Source organism: Theobroma umbraticum, unplaced genomic scaffold, assembly GCF_002168275.2.
Source record: "Theobroma umbraticum cultivar Fairchild unplaced genomic scaffold, ASM216827v3 scaffold_20.0, whole genome shotgun sequence".
Lineage (NCBI taxonomy): Eukaryota > Viridiplantae > Streptophyta > Magnoliopsida > Malvales > Malvaceae > Theobroma > Theobroma umbraticum.
In genome coordinates, this window is record NW_018397266.1 from 2,508,535 (window position 1) to 2,523,406 (window position 14,872).

The 14,872-nt window shown below is 36.8% G+C and overlaps 1 protein-coding gene across 1 annotated transcript; it reads right to left on the minus strand.

The window, feature by feature from the left end:
- Positions 1 to 374: 374 nt before the first annotated feature.
- LOC110423648 (mediator of RNA polymerase II transcription subunit) lies at positions 375 to 14,722 on the minus strand. Its single transcript, XM_021437935.2, has 21 exons — positions 14,490 to 14,722; positions 14,359 to 14,402; positions 14,191 to 14,290; positions 12,830 to 13,810; positions 11,057 to 11,291; positions 10,583 to 10,800; positions 10,128 to 10,332; positions 9,581 to 9,861; positions 8,823 to 8,906; positions 7,980 to 8,074; positions 7,447 to 7,609; positions 7,111 to 7,356; positions 6,408 to 6,578; positions 6,146 to 6,259; positions 5,937 to 6,062; positions 5,133 to 5,281; positions 4,667 to 4,907; positions 3,800 to 4,574; positions 2,426 to 2,607; positions 1,244 to 1,347; positions 375 to 1,143 (listed from the first exon to the last, which is right to left on the minus strand). The coding sequence occupies exons 1-21, from the start codon at positions 14,592 to 14,594 to the stop codon at positions 942 to 944; spliced, it is 4,821 nt and encodes a 1,606-aa protein (XP_021293610.1). The 5' UTR covers positions 14,595 to 14,722; the 3' UTR covers positions 375 to 941.
- Positions 14,723 to 14,872: the final 150 nt, after the last annotated feature.

The window sequence follows — 14,872 nt, forward strand, 5'->3', positions numbered from 1 at the left end:
GGCATATAATTGAGGAGTCAATTTTCCCTTCTTTATGTTTCAGGACCCAATTGGTGCTGAAAAGGAATTGTAGGGTCAATCATTGGGCCAGTTTTACTGCAACTGGCAACTCGGCATTTCGCCATCTGCCAGGCAGTCCTTGCTTTTTGCTTTGCTACAATTTAAGAAACTTTCATTGGATAATTTTCCATGCCCATCTATGGAATTGAGTTGTTAAAATATTCTTAATGTCCACATGTGACTTCAATTTAAAGTTGTTCAATTTTTAAAATTTTACTACCGATTTATAAGATAACAATTTTTATTAAAATTAGTAGGAAAATAAAGTAAAAAATGAATAGCAACCATGTCATACGGAAAGGGCTCAATTCTAGTTAAGATCAAAAAACCATGCACTATTTTTGGACCAAAGTCCTTACCAGCGTTTCACGATGTTGTATGTTCCTGGTTCCAACTGTGCCTAGGGGCAAGCATGTATGCCTACAGTTGTTGCGACCACTAATGGTATATTCACATATTCTCTATAATTAGAGAGGTAATCCTGCAAGACATTACTTCCACGAGGCCATAGCGTTTATACAAATTTATATGCTACTTGTATCTAAAACTCTGCCACTGATTTACTACAAATTCACATTTCAGTATATACTTGGTTTTCTCTACATTAGTACAATCACCCGATAATGCTACTGATGGTCAAATCTTTTGGTCAAGCCCCTGGGAATCATATTGCTCGTTTTCTTGTTTACTGATGTTGGTTGTTTTCAGCTCCATTTCACAAAATAATGCCCTAACCACTGTGAATCAAGATGCTAAGCACTTTGGTTCTGTGTTGCCACCAGATGGCTGCAAACTGCAGCAGAATTGATGGGAAGAACCCAACTGAAGTACAAACTTTCTTTGGTGACAAAATTGTGGCTCGAACTCTGGGCGACCAATTGTCAGGAGGGATTCTGAACTAACTTTGGATGGGTAGCAGCATATATTGAAGAGTTTATATCAGTTTTTAAGTGGGATAGAAGATGCTGTACATCTGGGCGTAGACTTTCAGCAGCTCTCCCGCAAAGAGCCAATACTTCTGGCCTAGGCTTGCTGCTAGCCTGCACAGGCCCTCCCTGTCCTTCATAGTGGATCACATGATGACTGAAACATGAACAACTCGCATGTAAGTACTTTACGGCAAAGATAAAAGTAAAGATCAAACCTTCTACCAAGGTTGAAAGAAAAAAAAACTAATACTTACAGGTAGTCAATGAGATCCGTTATTTCTGATGCATCCACAGGAACTGGTGGCTGACAGTTTTTCCCAAATACATCCACCAGTATATTTAAAAGTAATGACAGAATCTGAAAGACAATTCATGAAAATAAAGCATAAGAAACCAAATCACGCATTGTTAAATTTTAACCTGGAAAAACAATGGACTTGCTACACTTATTGTAGAGAAATTGAAATGTCTAAAAAATGTGTCTCCAATAAAATCATAAGGAAGACATCCAATCATCTCCATCAAATTAATTATTTTAACATAATTACAAACATAGGGCATTACACCTTTTTTTCCATTGTTATTAAGGGAATACTCTCAAATAGCAGAATTTGATGGTAAATCTTGTCGCTGAAACAGTTTAGATATGAATTGGTGACCTGACCACAATTTCAGCCAAGGTTTCCATTTCATTTCTTTTCTACTAAAGATTCTATACAAACTCTAATACTATATACCAAGCATGCCAACATCCTATTGCTGTTTTGTTTAGAACATAAGCCTTTTGCTGAATCATCAATGATTTGTTATATCACCAAAAAGAACCTCACAATGGTTGATGTCCAACTCCCAACACTGTAATATCATGTAGACTTAGGGTTCTAAGACCTTGAGTTTTCAAAATTAATATTTTGCACCTGTCTGTGTGTGCTTCTTTCTCCAATACACTCCCATTCCACATTCTATATACTTTTTGTTTTCAGATTAATATCTGTCAAACATGCCACAACTCTAACTGCCATCCAATAAGATAAAATAATTGTCATTTGTAAGGTAGAGATGGAACCAATTGAAGTGTTCTGTTTTTTTTAAGAGAAGAAACAACTTCAATTGTTTGGACATGAAACATAACACCTAATAATGCACCAGAGTGAAGGACAAGTAGACATGAAACAGTAGATGCAATGAAACAGTGAAGGGCAAGTAGCACCAAAGTTTGCTAACTTTGAATATCCAAAGTGGAAGCCATACTATATGATGAAGTGATGGTACTTTTTATGTTCAAGATAAAACCTCCACAACCAAAAGTTTGTTCAATCTCAGGTGAGTAATACAGAAGAAAAATTAAAACAACAAAATAAAGCTGCCAGTAAAACAGAAACCTAAGTCATTTAGAGAAAAACATTCAAAAAGATGCACAAAATTGACTTTTATACCTTGTTGAAAAGATTATGAGCATTGGCAAGTCTTGGCAGTAAGGGGCCCATTATACGGAATGCTATTCTCAACATAGCAACTGATGTTACTGGCCTGAGATGTTTAATAATGACGTGGGTTCCCTCTAGCCATTCTTGTGGCAGGTTACTGAAGAAAGCATGAAGCAGGGCAACTATATTACCTGGACACAACAATAGGATAATCACATCAGAGTGCAATTCAGCATCAAATGATATGTCACCGTATTGACACTGGCACTTTTTGTTTAACTGTCCATGAAGCTGGAATAAAGTAGAGATCTCATGATAAGACATCTAGATGTCTAAAATATAAAATTATTGACAATGAAAAGCTGAGGGAGCACAATAGATGAATGTGACTATCATCTGTTTCAACTCCACTAGGGATGATAATATTTTATTTTCTTATTTGTTAAATGTTTATGTTTTGATAGGTAACCAATCACAAGAAGCAAGCAGAAGGGGTGTGAACCTAGAACACTTGTAGCATACACAAGTCGCAGTCTAGCAACAACCTAGAAGTTATTAAAAGGCAAAAGAGCAGACAGAAATTGTCCCCTTCCCTTTAAGAAGGTATGATGGCTAGGTTCAGGCTCAATCAACTCAAGTATAATGAATAAACTAGCCAAATGCAGAAGAGAGGTGAGTAAAATGTGTTAGTATATATGTGTGTGTGAACAAGAGAGAGAGAGAGAGAGAGAGAGAGAGAGAGAGAGAGTGAGGGAGGGGGAATACAATTGTTTCTTATACTCAGATCTAACATCTCAGCAATTCACTGTGCAAAGCAACTATAAACTAAAATGACATAGGTACTTGTGGGTTACACAACCCTAACATAAATATGAAATACCAAATACAACCCTAAAAGCCTTAATAATTCCTTAAACATTAAAATAAAAATTGAATGCATAAAAATATATAAGAACTAATAAGCAGAGGTCTAATAGTTTAACCCTTCAAAAAGCATGATCCTATCTCGCATCAATATCACTATAAAGACTACATTGTTTCCCTTGCAGAATTGTTGAGGATCTGCATTGACCTTAATACCAGCATATCATTTTCGCTCGCCTCAATTAGTCCCTCATGAGAAATTCAAGTCAGTTACCCTCTCCAACCTTGAAAAAAAATTGGACACTAAATCTTCATCCATATTCTAAGAGGTGATTTTGTATACTCTGTAATTTTTAAAAACAGTTTGAGACTTAAATTATTGCAACTTTAGAAAATCTGGGAATGCTTGAAGTCAACAAGGGATATAACAAACACGAAATTGAGTTAACACTAATAATTCTCACCCAAAAAAAAACACAGCAAGGTCACTAAAAGTCAGCGCCACAAATGATATAATACCTATGGCTGTAGAGGTATTATCTTGGGAAGCCCATGTTGGATCCAACAAAGCATAGCTAACAGCAGAGTCTAGTTCGCCCAGTGATCTTTGCCCATCAGTTAGCCACCAACTTTCTTTTATTATACGTGATGCCTCCATGTAAAGCTGTAAGTGAAATTCAGGAGGGAGCTGAGCCAACAACAGACCACAAGCTTGGATAAATAAGCATGATAGCTGTTGGCATGTATAACCACTTCGTGAAACAAAACTAGAGGTGTTGATCCCTGAAACTGAAGAAGTTGATCTGCCTGCACTCAAGGAATCTGTGCTGCCTCCTGAAGGGGATGTTGGTAGAACTGAACCTTGCCCCAGACCATTGGAAGGTCCGTGCAGACCATTGCTGGATTGAATCAGTGTTGGTTGTATGTTAACAACAATTTGAACTAGAGATGACACAATCTGAGAAGCAGATATGGGAAGAGAGAGTATTTCTATGACAGCTGTTTCGAGAACCAGCTGAGTATATGTCCCAGGGTCCTGAATTTGATAAAATGCTTTTTGACCCTCAGAAGCATTTGCTGGCCCAGAATGAGGTGTTGCTGGAGTCCTGTTATGAGGACCACGCATTGCATTATTTGAAGCATCTCCCATTGATGCACTTCTTGAGTTGCTGTTTAACGGGGGTATTACATTATTCACAAGAGCCAACAAAAGAGTTGCAAAATATTCTAGAGGTGGGCACATTGCAGGATTTGATGAACCAATATGCTGAGGAAATGATTCGGAAAAAGGGATCTGAAACAAATTTTAAGCCAATAAGCTCCGACAGGAGAATTGTAGGTATATAAGGTAAAAGGGAAAGAGCAGAGAGCCGCAAATGTAATTACCTTCCTGAGATCAAGTACATTCAATATTCGCACAATGAGCTTTCCAGGTAAATGACCATAGAAATATGCAAGAATGTCACGAACAAATGTAAATCTTAAAGGATGGTAAGCTAAAAATGGAGAATACATCGCCAGAATCCTGTCAGCCGATTCTGTAGCATCATTCTCAATAAGTCTATAGACAATTAAGGGGATGACTGGAAGCAAACGTGCTGCAATATCGTCAAAGAATGTAGGATACCTGTGAAGCTTAGAAAAAGCAGTATTAATAACAATGCAAAACATAAACAACAAAACAGAAAATACTTAGTGACATACTTTATTAAGTATCTATCCAAGCAAAGACAAAGCATACTTCCACTCCTAAACATATATTACAAAGCTCTACCAATCATTACTTGAATAAAAATTCAGACTCTAACTTTGAGTGTTTCAATTTAAAAAAAAAAACAAAAAAAAAAATTACCTGTCCTTCCAGGAGAGATGATTGCCAAGGGCCTTTTGCAAATCAGTGCGCTTAAATATTCCAGTGTAAAGCCAATACTCAGGGGAGTTACGATTCAGACAATATAATTTCACCCTTTGTTGAAGCTCTTGCCTGTCAAGTAAGCTTATCTGCAATACATAATTACATCATCAGAAGTAGAAAGAGAGCAGGATATTAATTATTTCAAAGATCTCCAAGATGACATGAAATGAATAGTCATCGAGCTAGCACTAAAGGAGAAAGAAAATATAATCAAGACAGAAGTATAAGAGTAAAAAATAGGTATAAACAAAATACTACTAGAATCTCATGTGTTCACAATAAGTTAATCTAACTCAAAGACACTTGAGTACAATGCTACTTGGTTTTAAAAGAAAGGCCTCTCACAAAACTAAAGTTGCAGTTAAAAGTTACAGAATACCAACAAAAGGAGTAAACAATGGCCTCCAAAACCAAAGTTGCAGTTATAAGATATAGATTCCCCGGAGACAGCAATCAAGAAAAGGAGTAGCCTCCTGAGTAAAGATCCAAAGAGAAGGATAAAAGGCCAGTTAAATACAAGTACAATACAAGACCAGAAAAAAACCATTGCACTGCTCATTGCAGCAAACTTTAGATGACCAAGTTAGTCATGACTCCTGAAAATTGGGAACAAAAATGAAACTACAACAAAGACAGGATCTTATATGAGGCCCATCATTATGCACAATAATCAATTTAGAGAACTTCATATATGAACAAAGGGTCATGAGAAAAGTAGAACAATATCTTAGACGCGCATACCACAATACGGAGGGCATGGGGATCATCATCACGGTCAATGAGTGCCAGAAGCAATATATCCAAAGGAATCAGCTCATGAGTCCAAACAAAAAAGGCAAGGTTTGCACAAGTTTTCAATAAAAGGTCCTGAAAAAGGCAAACCAAATGAAATGCTTAACAAAGGCAACAATGTAGTCAATGAAACTAACAGAGAAAAATGGCCACAAAACCTGCAAGGAATGCCCATGCTGAAGCTCCATATGAATGTGGTGAAGTAATACATCTACCATTGTATAAATATTTGCTGTCACTTCTTCAGGTGAAAATTCCCTCAGTACCCGTGCCTGACTCAATTTTTGCAAAAGATAATCTTTAACATTAATGAAATTTTTAGGAGAAAAGGAACTGTGAAGTAGCTATCAGGAAAGTAACAGCACGACACTATTCAAGTGACCTTTCCAGGTCAAGAGAGAAAAAGAAAGAAAAGCATACCAGGTTTCCACTATTAATGTTTTCAGGGTGCCCTTGCATCAGTATCCATGCACCAGCACATAGATATTGCCGGTGTTGAGGAAAACTGTGACTGATATAAGTCATAACATAATTTGGATCAGCAGATGATGAAAGAAGTTGGGTGCATTGGTTGATCACTGTTGTTTCAGACTGTAAAATAAGTACATTTTCCAATATTAGCAGCTGCATGAAATCTAGGCAAACAAGAAACACAACAACTATTAATAACAATAAAAACAAGCATTGGAACAATACATAAAATATTTCCAAAGTGATTAACGGAATGGGAAAACCTTACAAATTTTTATAAACTCATGAGAAAAATGTATATAGCAATGTCCCTGTATCTAAAATAATCTGTTCACTCTCAAAGTATGACAGTAAATAAAGTTTTTTGCAAAGTGGAGTATGACGGGAAATAAGCACTCAACAATAGAATTAAAAACTGCAACTTTCAAGAATGTTTTCTCTTTGAGTTTGATTTCTACTTTTTATCTAACATTCCCTTTCATGAAATGTCTATAGATTTCTGAGACTTGAGGTATTAACCATTTCTTCCTTTTCTTCTTACACTCATCTTGCATATATACTAAGCAGGTGCCCTGTATTTTCATTAGGATCACCTTATCTGACAAAAGATATCAAATAAAACTTAAAAAATAAAAAGAAACATCAGTTAAACCTGTTGCCATGCTTGAATTGCCAGTCCTCTTTTGTCTATCCGTCCCATTAAGGCATCACGAAGAAGAGAAGGAAAATAACGCAGAGTTTTCTCTGACCATGTATGCTGGCTGGTTGCCAGTATCTGTTCTAACATTGTTTGAAGATAAAGTAAGTGATCAGCATCTGCAATTCCACGTGTTTTAATGGTGATGGCAAGAGTGATTATAGTTATTCGATTTAAAGTTTCCGTGAATTCAGTGGGGCCCTGCAAATATCAATTTAAAAATTTTAGCTAAATTAAGCAGGGTAAAAGAGAGAACAACAAAAGCTTTTGGTTTGAGATAATAGCATCAACCTTCCCTTCCCTTTTCACTGAGAAAAAGTCTCTCAATGACAAAATCAGATTTATGCACAAGTTCTCAGCCAACCTAAAGACACGATGATCTCCCCGTTTTCCTTTTAATGCAGAAATTATTTTTGTAACATCATACATCAGAGTTTTGCATTTTCCTTGGTACCTACAAAAATGAAAAAGTACAAATATCATATATGATATCATTAAATTGCACGTAAGAAAGACCAACTCCCAAGGCATAGCATTTGAAGCTGCCACAGTCCTAAGAGTATTGAGGATAATTTTGAGCATGATAACAACTTATTGAGTAGTGCCAGAAGGATTGAGATACAAGTAAAAACGGGCAAAGGAAAAGAAACCCTAGGGAGTCAGAAAGCTCAATTCTCTAATGCAAGTTCGAAACATAGGCATTTGATATCAGGAGGAGTTTATGAAGAGTTGATAACAGTAAGCATTTCTAAAACATTATCCCAAACTATCACCAGTTGAGGGAAGAGGAGTATCTTTGCTAAATGAACCACGCAGAAGATCACCTGTAGAGCGGAAGCAGGCGATAGTTCACAATTTCAAGCACCAAAAGTGTCACCCCAGGCTTGCTCAATAAAGAAGCATTCCTCTGTGCCAAATGCTGCAAAAATAGCATTTTTTAAGGCATTTTATCATTGTGTTAACAACAAACAATACCTATTTTCGTAAACCCAAAAGAGAGCTAGAGTAAGAACATTAAACTCAAACTTCAGTCTGCTGAAAAAACTCACACTAAACTGGAAAAATTCAGAAGTCAAGAACAAGAACTAAGCCTTTTCCCACTACATGGGATCATCTATTGATCATAACTCACCACGGTGCCTATTTATGTCGTTGACGAACACTCCAATGGATTTGAAAGAAAATTCCAAAAATTAGTCCAATGACATAAATTTTTTTTGAAAAAAATGGTTTAGTAAAGGGTAAATTCTTTCATCTAGCCAGTTTATTGGTTCATATGAAAAGCAGCCAATGATCTAGAACAGATATATTCATTTGTCATGAAAATGCAAGACATGTCAGGAAATCTGAAAAACACATATACCAATAGATGAAGTCATTGTAAGTCAAAATCTGTTTCCCAAATTAGTACAATGAGTTATTTACTTTCCGCCAGCAGCTAGATTGAGGTTAAAACAAAAATATTAAAGAGTTGTAAGGCTTCCATTTGAAATAATAAGAAAATAACATTCAGGTGAACAACAAATTTTATACCACAGATCTAAAGAAAACTGCATGACAAGAATAATATTTCTCTACTTATAAGACATCTCTTCTAATATTCTGCCTAGACTTTTGTTTGTCACAAAATATAAGAAGTACTAACTTTGGAAGGGAAAGGAAATTACGCTAAAGTGTGAACGAAATAATGAATGAGGTGCAATAAGCAGCAATCTGGTGTATGTTTCAACCATAGCAATACTAGGAACAACCTGCATCAGAGCAGCAATATCAATAATCAAAAACTGTTCCAAAACCAGCAGCGATCCAATGGTACAAGACCTGATAGAGATCATTAAGCCTCCAACAAAGATCAACTATAAGAATTAGATTACGCCATTTTATTTAGGATCATATCCTAAGTTGGATTAGTTAAGCAAGGTCCATTTTAATAGTTTCGGCCCATGTCTCTTTAGTCTTCCCCTATCAGCATCTTGGGTTATAAAGACCATTCAGCCTAAGAGACCAATGTCATACTTGCATGAGGAAACAAAAACAAGAAAGCATTTAACCGTCAATATATCTACTTCACATTCACTAAATTAGTTAGGTACAGTGGTGCACCCTGCAACATCTAAAGTTTAGCTTCGAGCTGGTAGAAATTTCACAGCAAGAACACTTAAGATGAAAATCATCTAGCACTAACACACAACTCAACTTAATAAAATGACAAAGCGGTGAGGCTGGAGGCAAGAAAGTAGGTTCCTTGAAAAAAACCTCAACCACTTTGTCATCCTAGTGAAGAGAAAGTCCATTTGAAACCAACTTTACATTGGCACAATAGAAATCCCCTTCCCCTCTCATTAACTTCCATAAACAGACATAAAGATGTAAAAAATTTATTCCATGCACAAGTTTTATACAGGCCAGAAACATCAAATGATACCTGCCCAATGAATAAAGATTCTTCCATTTGCAAGACCAACTTCAAACAAAGATTCATTGAAAAGCCAGATAACAGTGATATCGGCAACGGACTAACTTCCTGCATCACCATTAATCTCTCATTGGGCTGCACAGTTGCTCCCGGTAACAACTCTGTAGCTCCACCAGAAGATAACCAATTCATAACTGTTTCACCAGCTGGCTGTGCCATGGTGTAGGACACAACCCAAAACATCCCAATTGATCTATCATCCATATTCATGTAATCCATCATCCGTTCCCCTAATATAAAACAGGACATGTTAAAACTGCAAAAGATGTCCTATATTTAGGGTTTATTCAAACGGTATGAAGCAGGTCTTGATGAATTTTACAGGCACACTCAGAAGATCTGACATGTCAATGTAATATGACCATGTTATGATTAGTGGATGTAACAGTGAACAAGAAATTCAAAGCAATAAACACTCTGTGCGGGACAGTCACCAACTATAATAGATGCATGTTAAATTTATTCAACTCTATAATACCATTTGCATCATATGTACCTTTGCTCACTTGTCTCCACCATTCATCTATTTGCTTCCCTTTCTGCAACTGTTCATTATTCAGATATTCTCTGGTTGTATTCAACGACCAAATGCGTAAGTTTTGACAACTGCTAATAAAATCAAGCAGGATGCTTTGGGGATTATTAGGATCAGAGCTCCTATCTTCTCTATGAAATGATAGAATCTTTCTTGTCGTCTCCACCTACCAGCAGAATTGCAAGGCCTAAGTTGAAGCAAATTTGTACATATAACTTATTCAATCACTGACAAGTAATCAATGCAGAGAATCATAATTCTTAGGATGAAAGATACACATATTTCATGAGATTATGACTAAGTGTCCCCTAATAAAAACATTCCCTCATGGTGTGTTTGAACAAGACCAAAAAATTCATCAAGTTGGATCAAACTGAATAGAAGAAACGCAACGAATTTTTCCATTTAGAAACAACCTTTCTGGAATCATTATTCAAAGCAGCCATGACATGCTCCACCCGAATGATTTGGGCAAGAAGCCAGGTCACATGATTTGTCCGAAGTATATGGTGATCACTCTCTGTAAGGCGTGAGCCCAGCTTATCAACAAAATCAACAAAATCGATACAACCACTTTTCATAAGAAAGAAGAATATATCTGAGAAGACAAGCCACTCCTGCCAGCAATTTATCTCTGCAATTAAAGAATTTTAAAAACCAGTAAAGCGTGAGAAATTCGGGAATATCTAAAAAATCAATTCCTTCATATTTCTGCTGCTATTTTGAGGATTTGGTACTTCTAAAAGGATAAAATTCGAAAGACACCTAGCATCAACAGATGCATTATAACTCATTAAAGAGTTCTAAAACAGAATTAGTAATGAAGAGCTAATGATTATTCACTCCTTTTACATTGAAAATATCCAGAGAACAAAGGAAGAATTTATTGCCTGAATTTGTCAACTTCAATAGCTCAATAATTCTATCAATTGTTGCCTCACATATCATATCAGAGGTAAAAACAGCACCAGGAGTAGGCACTTGAGCAGAACCTCGATAGCAAGGTGCCACAACAAGCACACGTTTCCACCAATCAGGAGAAGGAGTAGAACGAATAGCATGCCTTATACAACGCAAAGCTCTCTCCCAGTCTAAACTACCCCTCTGGATAGAAGCAGAAAGATCCTACACAAATAAAAGAAACTATCAATACAAACTTAGTAAATCCCAACTCCGAATATGGTGTTCCGCTCAACCGTCCCACCATCCAACACCCCCCCCCCCCTCTTCTTTTCCCAATTAAAAATCAATCTGATCACACTTAGTCCCTGTAACCCAATATATGTGTGTGCGAGCATACACTACTTCTGTTCCCTTCTCTCCCTACTCATACACAGAAAACACATTTACATATAACAAGTCATAAATAAAGAAAAGAAGATAAAGCTTATATATACATATGTAGGCACACATACACAACATAATTACAGTCACAGATAAATATATTCTTGATTGCCACAAACTGTGATAAGCAAAACATGCAAACAAAAATAATTTTCGACTGGAAGCTGAATTTATCAAAGAGAAGTAAACAAAAAGTACTGAAAAATTGACAAGCCTCTCCCATTGTGTGGTAGAGAGTTCAGCATGAATCAAACTTGAGACTGAAATGACACATTTTAACATTTAATCATCAGCAAATAAAGAAACTCACTAGTTAACATTTAAGAATGATGCATAAAAAAAAAAGGATAAAGTATATACAGTCATTAGGCAAGCAGACGCCAGAGAAACCAATGACAAGGCTTAAATCAGTTGACTTCAAGGAGATTTACCGAAAAATGCACTAGGAAAAATAACATCAAACAAAACCTATGACCTCCAAAGGGTCCACTGTACTTAATCAGAAATCACAACCTACCATTTTGAAAATGCCAATAAGTAGAAATAAGAATCCCAAGTGATTCCTTACGAAAGGGTTCATTAAGCACCAGATGTCAGACCTCCTTGAGATATATCTGATATAGATCTGAAATGGCATTACTCAAAACTACATAGAGAAATTCTAAACATTGATAACAAAAATATGATGAGGAACAAAGGTTTGCCCAGATTTTTATTCTCTCCTCTCCCCCCTACTTATTCTATTCTTCCGCTAGTATACTGTATCCAAAAGTGTGGCTCCGGCCACCTCCACAGGCTGCATCATAAAGGTAGGGTTATCTGAAGTAGTTCTCTCCTTTATACTTATCCTGCTGCCGTTGACTAAAAGAAGAGAGCAGGAACAGCAGTTACATGGAAACACCCCCCCCCCCCCCCCCCCCAATTCTGTGTTGGTAGCACCTTTCCGGCCGAATCAGAATTTACTAAAGGGCAGGCAAAGCCCAAGATTGCTAACGCAATAGGTCAATAGGTGGAATGAATCAAGGCTCTATAAAATCACACCATCACAGTCAGAAAAGCATGTTTCCTTTGAATAACACACCATTGGCCACCATTGACCTTCTTCATTTTATATAATGAAAGATTAAATAGAATAAAAAGTTGTTTCTCTGGAAAGAATCTCCATGACATAACATTGAATCACACTATTACATAACAAACAATTATATAAACTAATATCCCTTCAATACACTACCAAAAAAGGAAACTTGATACCATCGCAAGTTTAATGAAAGTATACCATATTTTAGAAATTAATGAGCATTTGGAACAGTCATCACCTCTCCATGCAGCGGTTCTCCAAGCACACTTGGATATGTAATTGGTGAATACCGCAAGTTTGCCACAGCTTCAACAGAAACATTGGGAGTTGTCTGCAACAAAATCCGATGAGTTCCAAATGTGGGGCAATGAAGGTGTTGGTCTAACATTTGCATATGCACAGCCATCATATCTCTCCTCCTATGTATTTCCAAGATAAGTGTAAACAATGCTTCGTCATCTGGGATGTTTTCTATAAACTGCAATCCACTTCGAAGTAATTCATAAAACGGCACTCGGCATTTATCTTCCTCAACCAACAGCCAAATTACATCCAAACAACTGTGTAGCCATTCAATTAGAGCCTTGTCTGGTCTCCAGGTCTTTCCATCACATTCCTCACTCCCCTGTTGTCTTTGATCCCAATTAACCAGCCAATTCAGCATATGGTAGAAAATTTCAGCTTGAGTCACTGGTTTCAAACTACATTCAAGCCCAGTTAAAATGATCTTGCAACATAGCTGACGTAAATTGCTTATAGCATTATCTCTTATAGATGAATTCATTCTAGTTGTAGACAGTTGACCATTGCTGGAAATATCAGATGATTTTACAGGGGATAAAGTTGCGCCAGGTAATGGTTCAATCGTAGATTGGGCTGGAGACCCAATACCATGAACTGAAGTTAATGTAGATACAGGATTAGAGGACTGAAGGTTAGAAGTATTAGTGATTACGCTAGTAGATGGCATCATCCCAGACTGTGATAAACTTGTTGTCGATACAGAAGGCACTCCCTGACTCCCCTGACCTGCTGGCACTTCTGCAGAGGAAACTGAAGAAAGAAGGGCCGGCAAAAGGGTATCCCAATTAATGTAGCCTATATTGCACAAGCTACGTAAAGCAAAAAGAAGAAACTCTGCCCGTGGTGCATGACTACAACACTGAACAACCAAAGATATTAGAACAGATTCTGTCACAGACCGCAACTGATCTTGATCCTGACAAGAACGGCACAGCATCAACAAATAAAAGTAGAGTTGAGGATCATCAATATTTAAAAATTCATGGTCACAGAGTAATTGAGGTGCCATTTGGTTGTTACTACTACTACTAGCTTTTCGCTTCTACATTCAGATATAAATGCAAACAATATCTTTAAAGTAAAATAGAAATGAATGATTTTAGTTTTCTGCAGATTAATTATGTTATAATTGCATCACATTTTTCTCTTTGTTAATTTTGCTTTTCATCATCTGCTTTTGCTCTACAGCAAGTAGAGAAAGTAACAACCAGGCGGAGCTCAACTAAAACAGTAGCAAAAACTAAAAAACAAAAGGAAAAAGAGACATTTGACGCTAAAAAAATGGGGAAAACTTACACCAAACTGAGTCTGAAGCTGCTCAAAATCTAAAAGGAACTGCTCGTTTCGAGGAGGAAGCTCTCTATTAAGAGCTAGCACACGCTTTTGGGTTTTGTTCCTGAATTTTAACTTAATTATTATAAACAATCGATTAAACCTCCATCAAAATTGAAAAACGAGACTTACGGTAGTTCTCGAATAGAATCATCAGCTTTTTGGCGGCTACTTCTCTGCAAACAAAATTGAAGAAAAAAAATTACTACTACGTTTTATTGGAGAAATTTGAAAAGGAAAAAAAAAAGAAAAAGAATTATTACTCCTAGGTAGAGATTGAAGAGATCGGTAATGGCGGCTCGGGCAGGGTGGAACTGGTAGGTCCGGGAATTTGCAGCAGCTGCCACTGATCTCGGGGTTTGATCCATGTTTTCCTTTTCGTTTTTTTTTTTTTCTATTTTCAATTCATTTTCGGAAGCTAGGTTTTTGAAACTCTGGTAGTATTAATACATCGTCTGTGTGAGACCAACTGATTCCCTCGTAGAACGGTCGATGACGAGACAGGGAAGTAGAGGGTGCTCCACGTCAAACTAAGTCACTAATCAACACGGTAGAGGAGTCGGGTCGGGTACGGTTCATTTGGTCCTCTTTTTTTAAAAAACCAAAGATGAAGAAAATTGAAAACTTTCGCCAGGGAAAAATTGAA